This window comes from Dermacentor silvarum, chromosome 1, assembly GCF_013339745.2.
Source record: "Dermacentor silvarum isolate Dsil-2018 chromosome 1, BIME_Dsil_1.4, whole genome shotgun sequence".
Lineage (NCBI taxonomy): Eukaryota > Metazoa > Arthropoda > Arachnida > Ixodida > Ixodidae > Dermacentor > Dermacentor silvarum.
This window is the reverse complement of record NC_051154.1, coordinates 206,943,476-206,958,044: the sequence shown is the minus strand read 5'-3', so window position 1 is coordinate 206,958,044 and position 14,569 is coordinate 206,943,476. Positions and strand designations below refer to the sequence as shown.

General features: G+C 49.3%; 2 protein-coding genes across 3 annotated transcripts in view; one reads left to right on the top strand and one right to left on the bottom strand.

Annotated features, from left to right (window-relative positions):
• The window catches only part of LOC119436688 (60S ribosomal protein L28), a 420,941-nt gene that overhangs the window by 122,138 nt on the left and 284,234 nt on the right, over positions 1 to 14,569 (top strand). The window lies entirely within an intron of this gene.
• LOC119436691 (GTPase-activating protein and VPS9 domain-containing protein 1) overlaps positions 1 to 14,569 on the bottom strand; it is a 261,172-nt gene that overhangs the window by 149,580 nt on the left and 97,023 nt on the right. For both annotated transcript variants that reach the window (XM_037703656.2, XM_049659648.1), the window contains exon 9: positions 11,663 to 11,780. In XM_037703656.2, the coding sequence (XP_037559584.1) occupies positions 11,663 to 11,780 (118 nt within the window). The remainder of the gene's footprint in view (positions 1 to 11,662; positions 11,781 to 14,569) is intronic.

Genomic DNA, 14,569 nt, shown 5'->3' with positions numbered 1-14,569 from the left:
AGAGGAATTTCAAGTGTTCATGCGCAACAACCAGATCCGACATGTCCGAGTGGCACCTTACCACCCATCTTCCAATGGTCAGGTTGAACGCATGGTGCAGGAAATAAAGCAGGTTCTGAGACGCATGAGTGGTGGAGACATGAACACTAAACTGGCTCGTTTCTTGTTAAGCCAACATGTTCTGCCCCACTCAACAACAGGCAAGAGTCCTGCTGAAATGCTGATGGGCGGAAGACTCCACACTGCGCTAGACAAGCTGCACCCAGACTTGCTGGGGGAGATGATGGATAAACAGAAAAAACTGTCTCAGCAAGGCAACCAGAAAGTGCGATACTTTGAGTGTCAACAGCCCGTGTTCGTCCTAAATTACCTAGAAGGTAGAAGTGGTTGCCTGGTGTTGTAAGCAACAACACTGGACCTATGTCTTATAAAGTTCTTATGATAGACAGTCATCTTTGGAAGCGTCATGTCGATCAGATAAGAAGCAGAGAGTGGAACGAATATTCTGATCAACCTGTAATGGTGTTGCCAAATGAGACCATTGACCAACCACCGCAGCTTACAAACCCTCCTGACGATCCTAAGGGACGAACTCAGCCAGCTGAGGTTGTCGACACCGTGGACACCACGGAAGAAGCAATGGCTGCCTCATCACCACCTGCCACACCCTCATCACCACCTGTCTCAACCCCTGTGGAGCCCACTGAGCAGCGTGGCCGCCCTCAGCGCATCAGACGACAACCAAGCTACCTGAAGGACTACATTAGCCAGGGGGGAAGAGTGTTGTGTTGGCAACCCTGTGTGCTCAAGTGTAGACTGCGGGCAACTGGCAACCAGTACTTCTGTGGCAGGTGTGGTGCACAGAGCCTCGCCTACGCCTCCCTGGCGAAGTTGTAACCGTTGTATCACTAACTATGTAACCTCTGATCTGCCGCAAGCTAGCGGCTTAGTTAATAAATATATAACACATACCTTGAACACACAAGACATCTTTTTGTTGAGCATAAAATTGTTATGGCAAACGATATATACAAATGCAGGTTGCTACAATCCTACATTAGTGCAAATTGCAGGAAGCTTGACACATTTCTGACACTTGCAAATCTTGAACACACCCAAAGCATTTACTTCCATCAGCATAAACCCCCCTGGAAAACTCCATTATCACGCACTATTTACGGAACGCAAAGGCTTAGCCAAACATTACCAAGCACTCTTAACGCATAGGAGCAGCAAGACATTGAAATTGAAACACTAAACACCACCAATGTAATTAGATTGTTTTTGTAACTGTGCATTCCTTAAATTGTATTGCTTTATATCATTATGTTTTTACTCAGCATAGAACTACGATGCCATTTGTCTTCTCTTGCTTTATTATGTACGAATATGATGCTATATGTACTACTAATATGATCTTTCGTACTAGTGTATTACAATTATTTGTTTGCGCTTGTGTATTTACCCTATCACTTTAATTTTCAACTATTTGCTTGTATAGTTATTAGCTTTTTGCTTGTATATTTACCCTGTCATAGCTCCTACAGGGTGGACGGTGCTTAGTCAAGTTGCAGTATCCGCAGTTTATTTCACCGTCTCCCCCTTTTTACCGATGTTTTTGTTTAGTGAAAAATAAACACTGACTGACTGACTATTGCTTTCCAGTTTTCTTCAAGAAAACAGGTGGGTTTCTCCATCTTTACGGAAGGTGGTTTATGTGGGTTATCGTCAGCTCATTATAAGGCGAATGTGCGCAACAGACAAATGCAGGAAATGCGCATGACGTCACTCGGCGCTATTCCGCAAGGTTATTGGCGTCAACAGTAAAGAGTTCTCAAATTGGGAGGTCCGCGGCAAGTTTACGCGACATCCCCCCCCCCCCCCCCCAATTTATTTGTTTTCGCATCTGCATTCATCTGCTGCTTCTGTAAATGCGTCTGCAGCCGGCGGTTAATGTACTGTTAGATAATATTTTTGAGCCCACCATGTAAATCCAAAACTAGTCTTCTGATGGGTCGCTCAAAGCTACTAAAAGAGACCGTTGTGTGCCTACGAATGGCATTTGGCGGAATGAGGGGCCACTGCACGGTATTTCACAAAGATGGCAGCCGTGACCATGCAACGGTCATCCCGTGCACTCGCTTCCATTGGCAAGGCGATTTGTCGGCTTTTTGAGGGTCGTGCAACCACTGTGACTAGATCTGTCTTGATTCGGTAACCGTAACTTTAGTCGCCAACACCCGATGACACAGCTCCGATTTGGCCCAACGGGCTCGACAGAGTGGCCAATCGTGCGGCCGTGACGAAAATTTGCCGCCAGTCCCCGTGATAACGGGCCGCAAACCATTGTGGAAAGCTTGTCGCTAATATGTTCGTACGGGTCGCGAAATCATGCGTACAGGTTAGATCGACGGCCGTAGAAGCGGCGTTCAGCGTCAACACTGAACTCGCATATTCAATGCGATCAGCGTGCCTTCCGGTGGCTAATCAGCCCGATCTGCACACATGGTTCCGTGCTTTCCACACATGCAGCTTTTGTTGCTCCCTCTGTTCATGTAGTGCTAATCGTTTCGATTGGTCCAGTCGACCTGGTCGAACATTGTACCGATAGAGATAATGCGATGTGAAAATGCTGCGCGCGTCAAGGCCCTGACCACAGCCGGGTCATTCACCGAAGGTATTGACAAGGTCGATCCACATAGGTCGCGAAGCTTCGGGCGTAAGGCGGTTCAGAACCAATTGTCACCGACATCAACAAGGGTGGTTATGGGAGCAGCGATTGAAGCGCGACTATGTTTGGAGGGAATAAACACTGGGAAAGAAAAACGCGTTTTTAAATTAAAGCGAGACGCAGTTAGATTCATTCAACGCAAATAAAATTCCTCATTCATTTTATATACGCATGGCGAGAAAGGATACAACTGTATTTTACTAGATCATTATCAATAAATACCTTTTTTCAGGGCCCACCGTGAGAGCGCCCATCGATATCGGCGGGCGTTGACGCGGCTATCACTTGCAATGCCTTGCAACTCTTGGAGTGCGTGGAAAGGCGCGCTCGTAATGTTCACCTGTTACAATACGCCCCCCTCACATGCTGTGTTGTTTTGCATGTCGACGTTTGTCTGAATTAGGTGACGCGGGTAGTTTTATTGTTTCTTAACCTGTACAGTCAAAAGTAGCGAGTTGCGACCGTCAGATACTTGTTTACTTTAGTTGTTTTCGTGCAACAGCGCTGGCCGACGGGCTTGGCGTCCGACGAAAGGACGAGCACTCTACGCAATCTACGCCCAAAGCGTTCGTCGGCCTCCAAAGAAAGTATGTTCTGTACAGCGATGCGATTTCGACACCCGTACGGCGGATCTTTTCCGGCATCGCTTTTCGCGCTGAAAACTCAGAACGACCATGAAGTCGAATGGCGGGGCATTTGAATATACAGCTCTAATGGCAGGCCTCCGAAAACAAATTTCGCGCCTATGAGAACAAAATGACGTCACTTCTTTTTTTACGGATATGACGTCAAATTATTTTTTCTTCCGCCGGAAGTGTTCCCTCCTCACACAGATGGCGCTAAGCCCCATGAACCACCGGTAAGCAACCATGTTTTGAACGTATGGGCTTCTATGGAAGCTTCGCTACCAGATGTATTTACCTTGGTATCGATATTAGAAAAATAGAACATTCGAGAAATCGGCTATTAGATATTCGATTCGAAATAAAATATTCCAGTTATTGCACACATCTACATAAAAGTCATTACTAGAAAATTGCAGTCCCGGAATGTCTAAGCCAAAGGCAAGAGCATGTGTGCGTAGCAACACCTTGATCAACTTGGGCCGTATTCTTGGACGATCCCTTTTCATTTTCAATCAATTTTGTGTGAATAGCAGTGGACGCATCAACGAGTTGCAGCATTTTCGCACTGTGATAAGATAGCAGTGGTAGTCCAGCCAGTTAACGACTTGGAGCAATATTTGGAGCAGAAAAAATTTCATTCTGGAGCAGTTTAGGAGCGAGCAGCCATTCCAGCATTTTCAAGCAGTTTTGGAGCAGTAAAATTGAAAAAATTGGCCTTTTTGGAACACTTGGAGTAGTACAGCAGTAATCTGTAGCCACTTGGCAAAGCTTGTTTTTACTGTGCAATCCGCAAGTGCTGCTCAACAGTGAAGCAAGACACAAAGCCAACAGCAACCAATTAAGCTTGTCTTCCCACGGACGGTATACTATCATGCACAGCATGTTGGATACATTTTGATTTGGATAGGCAAGGAACTTCATTTTGTAAACAATTAAATAAAGTTTTGTAGGCTAATGAGAACAAAGATATGTGCCTGGGCGTAAGACAGACATAAAATTACCAATGCGCTAGAACAATATGCGCAATCCAGCATAAGAGAAAAACTGATGGCAAATGTCTAATGTTCATTCCAAATGACTAATGTGCTTTGCATACTTTACTGCACTACACAAAATGTGTATTACGTCCAATAACAATGCTAGAAGCTCGACAAGGGATAAATGGCATCAAGAATGCGATGCCTCTGTATGGTGCGTCGCAAAGATAGCAATGGCAGCCGAGAACAACATCTGTACACTCGCTTTCATTGCGAGGCGGTTTGTCGGCTTCCCGTGTATTGTGCAGCCTCTGCAAAAAGATTAGTTACTGCAGACAGATACACGTAGTTCTCGAACAAAACACACCAAGCACTTAACAGAATACAGATTTCACAACGACATATTCAGGTACTCATTTTTTCCACAGGCACTCCGTGAATGGAATCTGTTGCCTGATGACGCTGTCACCTGCACATCACTCGAAACTTTTATCGCCAAGTTGTCAAACAATGCCTTGTAGCTACTATATGCACGTAGGCGCGTTGTGTCGTACAATGGCATTCTGAATCACTTCGCAGTGTCTTGTTTTCTGCCCCGATATATATTTGTGTGTGTGTGTGTGTGTGTGTGTGTGTGTGTGTGTGTGTGTGTGTGTGAGTGCGAGTGCGAGTGTGCGAGTGCGTGTGTGTGTGTTTTTTCCTGCTCATGACTACAATTTCTTTCTTTGTTCTTCTTTTGTGTGCTAAGCCTTCCAACGTGGCGTTTACTACTTTTTCCCCCCTCGTTTTATAGCATCCGTATAAAGAATATAGAGTGCATATGTGCTGCCCTGTTCACCTAAACTTATCTATGCCCGCGCCTACTTAAACTGTGTTCTCTTGAATATGTATCCTGCCCCTTTCCTGCAACAGCCTCAAATGTGAGGCTAGCAGTATGTTCAAATAAATAAAATAAATAAATAAAATAAATAAATATGAGTGTATTCGGCATAAAACCTTAACTTTAGTTGCCGATACCCGCCAGACAATTCAAAGCACCACCGATTAGGCCAAACGGTGAAAGCAGTGTGCCATGATGAAAATTGGCCGTTGGCCGATGTGATATTGGCCCGCAAGCCGTTGCGGAAAGCTTGCTGGTAATATGTTTGTACAAGTGGCTAATCATCAATCGGTTCAGAGATAATGCGTACGGGTTTTTTGACAACCGTAGAAGCACAGTTTGGTTCTGCGGGTAACCAGCTGGCAACCACCGCAAGAGCACACAGAAGTTTGTTTGTGTGCTTAAGATCGCATATCGACAGAAAATTCCGAACTGTATGCGTTGTGGGAACCATCGGGTCCCATGACTGCCGCACGCGCAGCGAACGTCGCGTCAGGCGCCTGCGCGGCAGGGAGAGTTGGGAGAGGGGAAACTTTCCTTCCGTGGGCGGCGCACGGGAATCACAAGCACTAGCAGCGCCACCGGGTGGGTCACGTGAGATCCCGTGGACATCGCCCGAGTCTCTTTGGTCCCCAGCAAGCGGCGACGGTGGAAGTCTCCGCCGCCGCTCCCGTATTCCCACACGTGGTTAGTCAACCGCGTTCTTGCCGCGGCAATCACCGCGGCCGCCCGTATTCCCCAGTTGGTAAGTCGGAAGCCCTTCTGTACCTAGTGTATTATTCTCTTCGAGGGAACCCTCAGCGATGTCAACTATAGCTAGCTGGCCTGCTCGAAGTGTTAGTTGCAGTCGTAATAAATGCTTTCCGAGTGTACACGTGGTTGTCGTCTATTGTTTCCTCGAGATTGTACCGAACCGCGGTTGATGTGCAGGCATGCGCCAACCGCGGGGCTCGGTGTGTCGAGGCAGAGGGCCGTTGGCATTCACCCCTTATACCGACAGCGTGAACATATGAATCTGCGTACGTGAACACGCACAGGTGATATGATCGGTGTGCCTTCCAGTAGCTAATGGGTCCTATATCTTCAAACAACATGCTTCGCACGTAGGCGCTGCTTTCGTTGCCATTCACGTTGTCGGCTGTAGGAATAGTTTCGATTAGAGTCGACCACCCAGACGAACCTTGTATCAAGACAGGCGTGCCTCATAACCAGATTGTGGTTTTGTCACATAAAACTCCAGAATGAAATTTCGTTTTGTCCCAAAACAAACCGAGTGCCCTGGAAAGGCTGTGTGCAATGCATCGACCTTGGCCGGGTATTTCACCAAATATGGTAGAAATGTACAGTTAAATACTGGATATAACGAATTGACAAATTCCCGCAAAACTTCGTTATAAAGAGGATTTCGTTATATGCAGGTTCGGCATGAAAATTCGAAAAAGAAACGCTTACCGTATTTACTCGATTCTAACGCGCCCTCGATTATAACGCGCACCCGTTTTCCGTTTTCGTCGAAGCACTCATCCTCGGAATGTCACACCAGGTACTGGATGCATGGACGCGTGTCGTTTCGCACGAGCGCGAGGCATCGGAAACGAAGAGCGAGCGTCACGATGGCGTCGTAGCGTCGTATAGTGTTACAGTAGAACCTCGCCGTTACGTTCCCGGGGGCTGCGTTTTCCCGGCTGTTACGTCGTTTTCGACCGGTCCCGGCACAGCTCCCATAGAGCTCAATGCATTGGTAACCCCACTGTTGCGTCGCAACTGTGGGACCGTTCCCGCATCATACGTTGCGAACTGCCACCCCGCGCCGACCCGAGCGGCCATTTTGACTTTTCATGTCGCTTGGCTTGGTGGCTTGACGATGGCATTGGCCGCCCAAAGTGCCGGAGACGACAACTATGACGTATTTTCAGCTTCCGCCAGCAAAAGTATGGCCCTTGAGATCCGTATTTGCTATATAAAGATGTGTCCGTGGCACGTTGTGACCCTAAAATTGGTTTTGGCTCATAGATATTCCGTATATAAGGGTACGGCCACGCTAGCGGCAAAAAACGCGCGCGTCATGCAGCGAGTCATGCAGTGAGCGGCAATTTGCCGCGCGTCAGCGCCTTGCCGCGAGGCCACCGTGGCACGCGCGTCTCGCCGCGCGGCAGCGCGATAAGATCTCCCGCGCCCTCCGAACGGGCGAGCAACACCGCGAGCGCTCGTTGTTTCATGCGAGAGACGACGATCGTCGATTGAAAACCCGGCGCGGACCGGCGGCGTTCCGGTTGTGATGGCTCCGTGACGTCACCCTCGTCGCTCCTTGATTGGTTCTTCATCTCGCGGCACACGGCATTTGCCGCAGAAATGGGTGCGGCACGCCGCAAGACCCCCGATTCCTGCTGCTTTGGCCGCGCGCGGCATGACGCGTTGCCGCGCGTTTCTGACACGCGTTTTTGCTGCGTGTTTTTGCCACTAGCGTGGCCATAACCTAAAGTCCAAGGGCGATAACACAGTCGCCGCGCGCCGTATGCTGTATGTGCGAGTGAAAACGTGCGAGGGGAGCCGACGACCGCGTCTAAATCTCGCGCGCGCAAGAAAAAATGTCAGAGTTTCACCCTAAGGGCGAAGCAATGAATGCGATAGCAACACAGCAATGTCATACAAAGTAAGGTGAGCGGCTTTGGTAGCAATATGAATTGTAGTAAACATGAGCTGATTAAGTAAGCAGGTGTGCTGCGGCGTAAGTAGACTGACATGAAGAGAGACTCGATGACCACGAGAAGGTGCGTGTGAAACGGTTGTGTTGATGAGAAGCGCTTCCCGTGGGCAGCTCATGCGAAGGGACACACCCGTAGCGCTGCACTGCCGACCCGGGTAGCATTGCATGTGTAGCGTGCGTTGGAAAATGTGGCCCGACTATTACTAACTGATTGAACAAGCGTGGTGTGAGCGCGCACAAACAAACACGAATAGATCACACTGAATGACTGCAGACAACGACTGTCAAAACGCTGGCAGCAAGCGCATATGCCGCAGCCACAAGCGAAGGTACGTGCGGTCTATCGCTTTAACAGAAACTGAGCGGCGAATGCACGGCGCATAAAGGTCAGAGCCGTGTGGACATAAGCAACGGTGCGAGCGAGCGACGAGCGCGGTTGTTGGCAGAGTAGAAGTGCCCCCCCCCCCCCCCCCCGCTCCCTCCGGCGCTGGCTTCCCGCTTCCTTGCTTGCACGTGGGAGATTGAGTGCGTTCGTTCTCCGTGATAGCGCGCGTCCCTGCACGCTTCCGCTCGGGCATACGGCGCGCGGCGAAGATTTTATCTATAGGGAACCTCAGGCCGATGGCGACGCCGACGGCAGAAATCTGGTTGAAGTCTCCATATAATTGCTATCGCAATAAAAGCAGGGAGGAAGCGCGCCTTCTGTTGCGCTCGAGGTAGTAAGTGGTTCGTGTGGAAAGCGAAATGTTGGCGCTATCTTCAGCAGCCCTTGAGGGAGCACGGCTCAGCGCCACTACCGGCAAGGGAGCGAGGGGGGGGGGGGGGGATAGCGGGGCGGCGCGCGATCGCGCAGGCCGTATCTTGAAAGCGATCTGCGTTGGGGCAGAGTCTAGGAGTGTAGGTGCGTCGGCGGCTCGTAGCTTTCTGCGTGCTGTGTGTTCTCGGCGCTCAGTTTGCGTTGAAGCGATAGACAACAGCACGAAGGTCACTTCGCTCGCATCTCCAGCGGCGCTTCCACATGCCGCCAGCGTTTGACAGCGCGTGTCCGCGCTCATCGAGTCTGATGTGCCACAGCGTGTACCAGCACGTCGGCAACATCAGCTGGAAAAGGAGAGTGTGCCGGCTTGGCGGGCTAGGCCAGCTGCAGCAAGCGGCGGGATCAGATTTGAATGAAGGGAGGGGGAAAGGTCACGCCCACGGCGGCAAGATTGCCGGGTCGAGGGATGCAGGCCCGCCTCGTGCACACACGCACGCACACGTGGGCTCGCTGAAGCTCGCTCTCACGCCGTGAATTCGAGCTCGCCAAGCGCGCCGCCGCCGCTTCGCATTCCGTCGCGGCGAAGAAGGTGCTTCCGGTTGCTGCTGGCGCAAAAATGACAAAATTTGGGGCGAAATCTCTAGGTTGTCGGCGGGGAAAATTCGTTATATCGAGGGGGTCTCCCGCTGCCACTTCGTTACGTAGAGGTTTCAAATACATGTGCTTCTATGGAGTCACGGCGGGGAATACAAAAACTTCGTTATATCCAGGAATTCGTTATATGGCGGTTCGTTATAAGCAGGTTTAACTGTATTAGTAGATAACTGAGTTGCAAACTAAATTGCTTCAATGTTCACAAATCAATTCGTATAGGTGAGTACAGTATTTGTATAACCCTATTGAAAACATTACATTGTTGTGAAAATGTGAATATACCGCACTTTTGCGCAGTTGGCGCAGATGGCACTTGAGTGGGCGCAGCCAGGAGCAGGCAAGTCGAATTGTAGCAAAATGCCGAAGTTGAACCCCCGCTGAGATAGCATGCTCGGCACTGTGCCAAGAATGCCGTCGCTCGTAGATGCCGATGCGTCTTGCGCATCATGCTAAATTGATGGTATCCCCAAAAGTGACAATCTGAGAATACCGCACGCATTTTTTGGCCACTTTTGGGACAAGTCCCTCACTTTAGGGCGAACCTGGTATTTCGGACTTCCAATTATTGGGACTTCTTGGCGATCCCCATCTAGTCCGAATTATTGGTTGGCCACTGTATGCTTCAGAGTTTTTGGTTTTTGTGTTGCTAAAATTAGTCACACTTTTTCGGTTTTTACATCCAATCGAAAATGTTTCTTTCTCTCTCTCTGTGTGTGTGTGTGTGTTTGCGTGTGAGGAATGTCTCTTTTTAGATTACCTTTCACCAACTTTTTTTTGGTTTATAATGTTTAAGGCTGAGCTCATCATTTTACAGCGTAAGCTGTTATGGGCTCATTCCAATAGCCGTTTCAGTTCGCGATGCCGCCGCCGGCGTTGGGGCGTAACCGCTATCGCCGGAAATGCGAAAAAAGTACGCGTTTTCCGCTAGGAACGAACCCGTGCCCGCTGCGTGGGAGCCAGATACTCTACCACTGACCCACGCAAGCGCTTGCTATCGGGCGGCGGAAAATGCCCTATAAGGCAAGCAACGCCCAGGGGCAGACGACCCGAGCCTCCGCCAGTATGGTGGCGCCATCTAGGTAAGGTGCCTGCAAACGCAGCAGGCGTTTGCGAGTGCAGACGACGATATGAGATTCAGAAGAGGCGCGCTATCAATGCGCTCCCCAGCTGCCGAGCCTCTGCCAGTATGGTGGCGCCATCTAGTTAAGGTGCTTGTAAACGTGGCACGCCCGACATGTAAGTTGAAGCTGTAAAGCTTGATCGGGCTCAGCAGACTGCTGTGCAGAGAGCATTACAAGCCGCAGCTCGCCGTCGACGCCGGGTGGACAGTTCAGATCGTTCTTGTCAAAATGAGGCGAACAGACTGCTGCGAAGGCCCTGTTGTGCGTGGTGCCCAGGTTGGAGCTACTCTTGAGCCGCTTCACCAGCTTACGCTGTGACTGTGCTCTGTGTGCCGTGCAGGCCTGCGACTTTTTTTCTTTGGGGGGGATCACTGTAGTTGCATCTAACACACAGAATAAGAACATTTTTGCAATGTGGTCTATAGCAAGAGCACAGACACATACGACAATATGACTATATAGGAATTAAGAGAATGCATTTCATATTCAAGTACAAACTGAATGGCACTTTATTTGTAACATCATGTGGGTAGAGACTGCCAAAAAATAATATATAAAAAATAACAAGGTAGACAGACCCTATATTATCACCAGCAAACTTGCTTTGTACCACCCAAGCAAGAAGACCGCAAGGACCTGAGCCAGGGCCTCCCCGACAGCTCTGTGTACTCCACTCTCTCTCTGCTTTTCGTTTTCATCGCAGTTACAGGCAGAACTGACACAAATCAGAAAAGAGTAAAGATTTATTGGGCAGGAAATGACCACACCAAGGCTCCTTGCATTGGAGTGCATGTAAGCTCGCAGCTGCAAGCCAATTGCTATCTTGGCTCTCTAGTAGACTTGCTTTCACTGACACTATTTGGTTAAAACCGATTTTTGAAAAAAATTTTCGCACACCTCTTTGGATTTAAACCAAAAAACCCTAAACGCCAGTAGTAGCATAGGCATGCAGCCTCAAATCGAGGGACACAATGCACACACGCATGTTCAACCAATGAAAAGCATGTCCCAATTCTAGATTGCAAAGCCATGTCAGAAGAAAATTTAAAACTTACACTTGCTATCTTAGTTTCATTGATTTTACTCACGACGGTACCTAAATCCAGGCATACAGCTCTACCTGCATTCTTTCCTTATTGAAATTAAACTGCTCTCCCTTTAAATCGAGTTCACAGCAGGAGATAAAAATTATGCAACGATACAACATACCTGACATTCGCAGAAACCATGTCAGAGTAGTTGTCATTTTCATTTTCCAATTCAAGAGATGATGCCACAGAGTGATTAGATGCCCCTTCCGAGACCGCTTCAAGATTGTCGCTTGTACCTGAAGAAAACAAAGGTGCAAGGCTATTTCAACATTAACTTGACCTGAAACAAAGCAGAGCAGACATACTTGAACACCAAATATACAGTCGGACCCCCTTATTACGAATATGACAATTCTGTGAAAAGTGGTTGTTATATCTCTATCGTGATCTGATAGTACGCTTACCAGCGCAACCCATGTCACTATTTCTACTTGGCACGAGCAGTGCCCTTTCCCTAAAAACTCTTTGCTCTTGGTTATGTCTTTATAAGCAAGTGCAATAAAGGACGCAGCCAGTTTTTCGCCCTTCACCATGTCGGCCTGGACAATGCTTCGCACACGGCCATAACACAGGGAACGTTACATGGTGTCAGAAGTGGCTGCCTGGTGCAACACCTTCCAGCGGGAGCAGGACCTCAGGTGCACCCAGGAACAGACATGGATGTGCTGAAGCCACCGGGACCACTACTCATGACAGGTGATATGGGCAAGAATTGGCAACGATTTAAGCAGATGCTGGAGCTCTACTTCATGGTAACAAAACCACATGACGTGCCCCTAAGCAAGGCAGCAAAGACAGCAGTACTACTGAGCTTAGCAGGGGAGGACGCATTAGAAGTTTTCAACAACTCCTTCAACGAAGGTGAAAACAAAGAAGACTACAAGACCGTCGTTGTCAAGTTTGACGCATACTGCGCTGCTCAAACAAACTAACACTATGAGCGATATCTGCTCCGGAAGCGGATGCAGACAGCAGGGGAGAGTTTTGAAAACTTCGCACGAGACGTAAGGATGCAAGCCCGATCATGCAATTTCAGAGAGCTAACAAACTCCATGATCCGCGACCAAATTGTGATTGGCATTAGCAATGACAGCCGGCGGGCCAAACTCCTGTAAGACATTGAGCTCACGCTGGCCAAAGCCGAAAAAATATGTAAGGCATCAGAGGCAGCTGCTTTGCAATGCGAAGCATAGGTGGATAACGTAAACCAAGTAGATCCTGTCAATGTCGCTTGGTTCTCAACCAAGCATCCAAAAATGTTCAAATGCTCACATTGTGGCAGAGGACAAAGGCCACACAACTGCCCAGCTTATGGCAAAACTTGCAGAACCTGTAGCGCAAGGAATCACTGTGATGTTTGGTGCAGAAGAGCGGCGCACATAGATGAGCTCCAGGATGACCGTGATGGCAACGACTTTGAAATTTTAGATGTGTGTAGCAGTAACATATGGAATGAATGAGATTGGATGGTGATAGCGAGCCTTGGCGGCGAGGAACTCAAATTCAAAGCCGACACGGGATCTCAAGCTAACCACATACCATATTCAGCCTACAGGAAGCTGCGGCAAATGCCGCCTGTCAAACACAGCAACACCACTTTACGGTCATACGATGGGGCCATCATCAAACACCTAGGCGTCATCAGCCAAGAAGTAGTTGTCGGTGACAGACGCCAGCTTTTGGACTTCTTCGTCTCCAAGAAAGGACGGCAGGAACTGCTCGGGTTCAAGGAAAGTGAAATGCTCGGGCTAGTTACCAGGACATTCGACGCAGTGGCAGCAAGCAGCTCCAAACAAGTCATGCAGGAATTCGGTGAGCTATTCGAAGGTACCAAAGTATTCACACAACAGCAGTATGCACAGCTCGCGTCGTCATTCAGGACGCCATGTAAGCCATCGAATTCATCATCATTCCTGCATGCTCGCACGACATCATCCTAGGATGGGATTTTCTCTCCCGCCACAACGCCGTCATTCATTGCACACCTGCCGAAATAGAACTCTCGCTGTTCTCAGAGATGACGCCAGCAGACAGACCATCGCTTTCAAACAAGATACTCGTCACAGACGATACCCAAGTGCCTCCGAACGCGTCAACGGCTGTGTCAGTGTACTGCGACGGTCTCTGCGACACAATTGCACTCCTTTCGCCATCTGACTGCGTTCGCACTAAGAAAGGATTGTTGGTGCCCTTTGCGACAGTGCAAATCACTCACGGTGACAGCGCTATTTTTGTTAGCAATACATCCCCATATACTGTCACATTGCTGCAAGGGGAATGTCTCGGCAGAGTGGAACCCCTCGAAGACTCACAAGTTGTAGACGCACCCGATGACACGCACTGGCCCAGCTCCTGTACGCTCAGTGCTGTTTCGAAGTCGGATTCATTGCCCGAAGATGTATTTGGCTCCTCCATCGATGAAAACCTTACGCCGGTCCAGCGTTCACAGCTTCTGTGCCTGTTGGAAGAATTTCGCCCATCTTTCGATGTCTCGCAGACTTCCCTGGGCCACACGTCCACTGTCATGCATGGCATCGACACTGGCTCCCAACCGCCACTGCGGCAACGTCCATATCGCGTATCTCCTGCAGAGTGTCGTGTAATTAACAAGCAAGTCGACGACATGCTTCGAAGGGATGTTATTCGACCATCAAACAGTCCCTGGGCGTCTCCGGTCGTTCTTGTTGTGAAGAAGGACGGTTCCGTACGGTTCTGTGTGGACTACCGACGGCTCAACAAGATAACCCGCAAGGACGTCTATCCGCTGCCACGAATAGACGACGCGATTGACAGCCTCCAATGAGCTGAATTCTTTTCATCGCTCGATTTGCGCTCAGGGTACTGGCAAGTCCCTATCGCTGAGGACGCTCGACCGAAGACAGCCTTTGCCACGCCCGACGGCTCGTACGAATTCAACGCCATGCCGTTCGGACTGTGTAATGCGCCCGTGACCTTCGAGCGCATGATGGATACCGTCTTGCGCAACCTGAAATGGCACACGTGCTTGTGCTACCTCGACGACGTC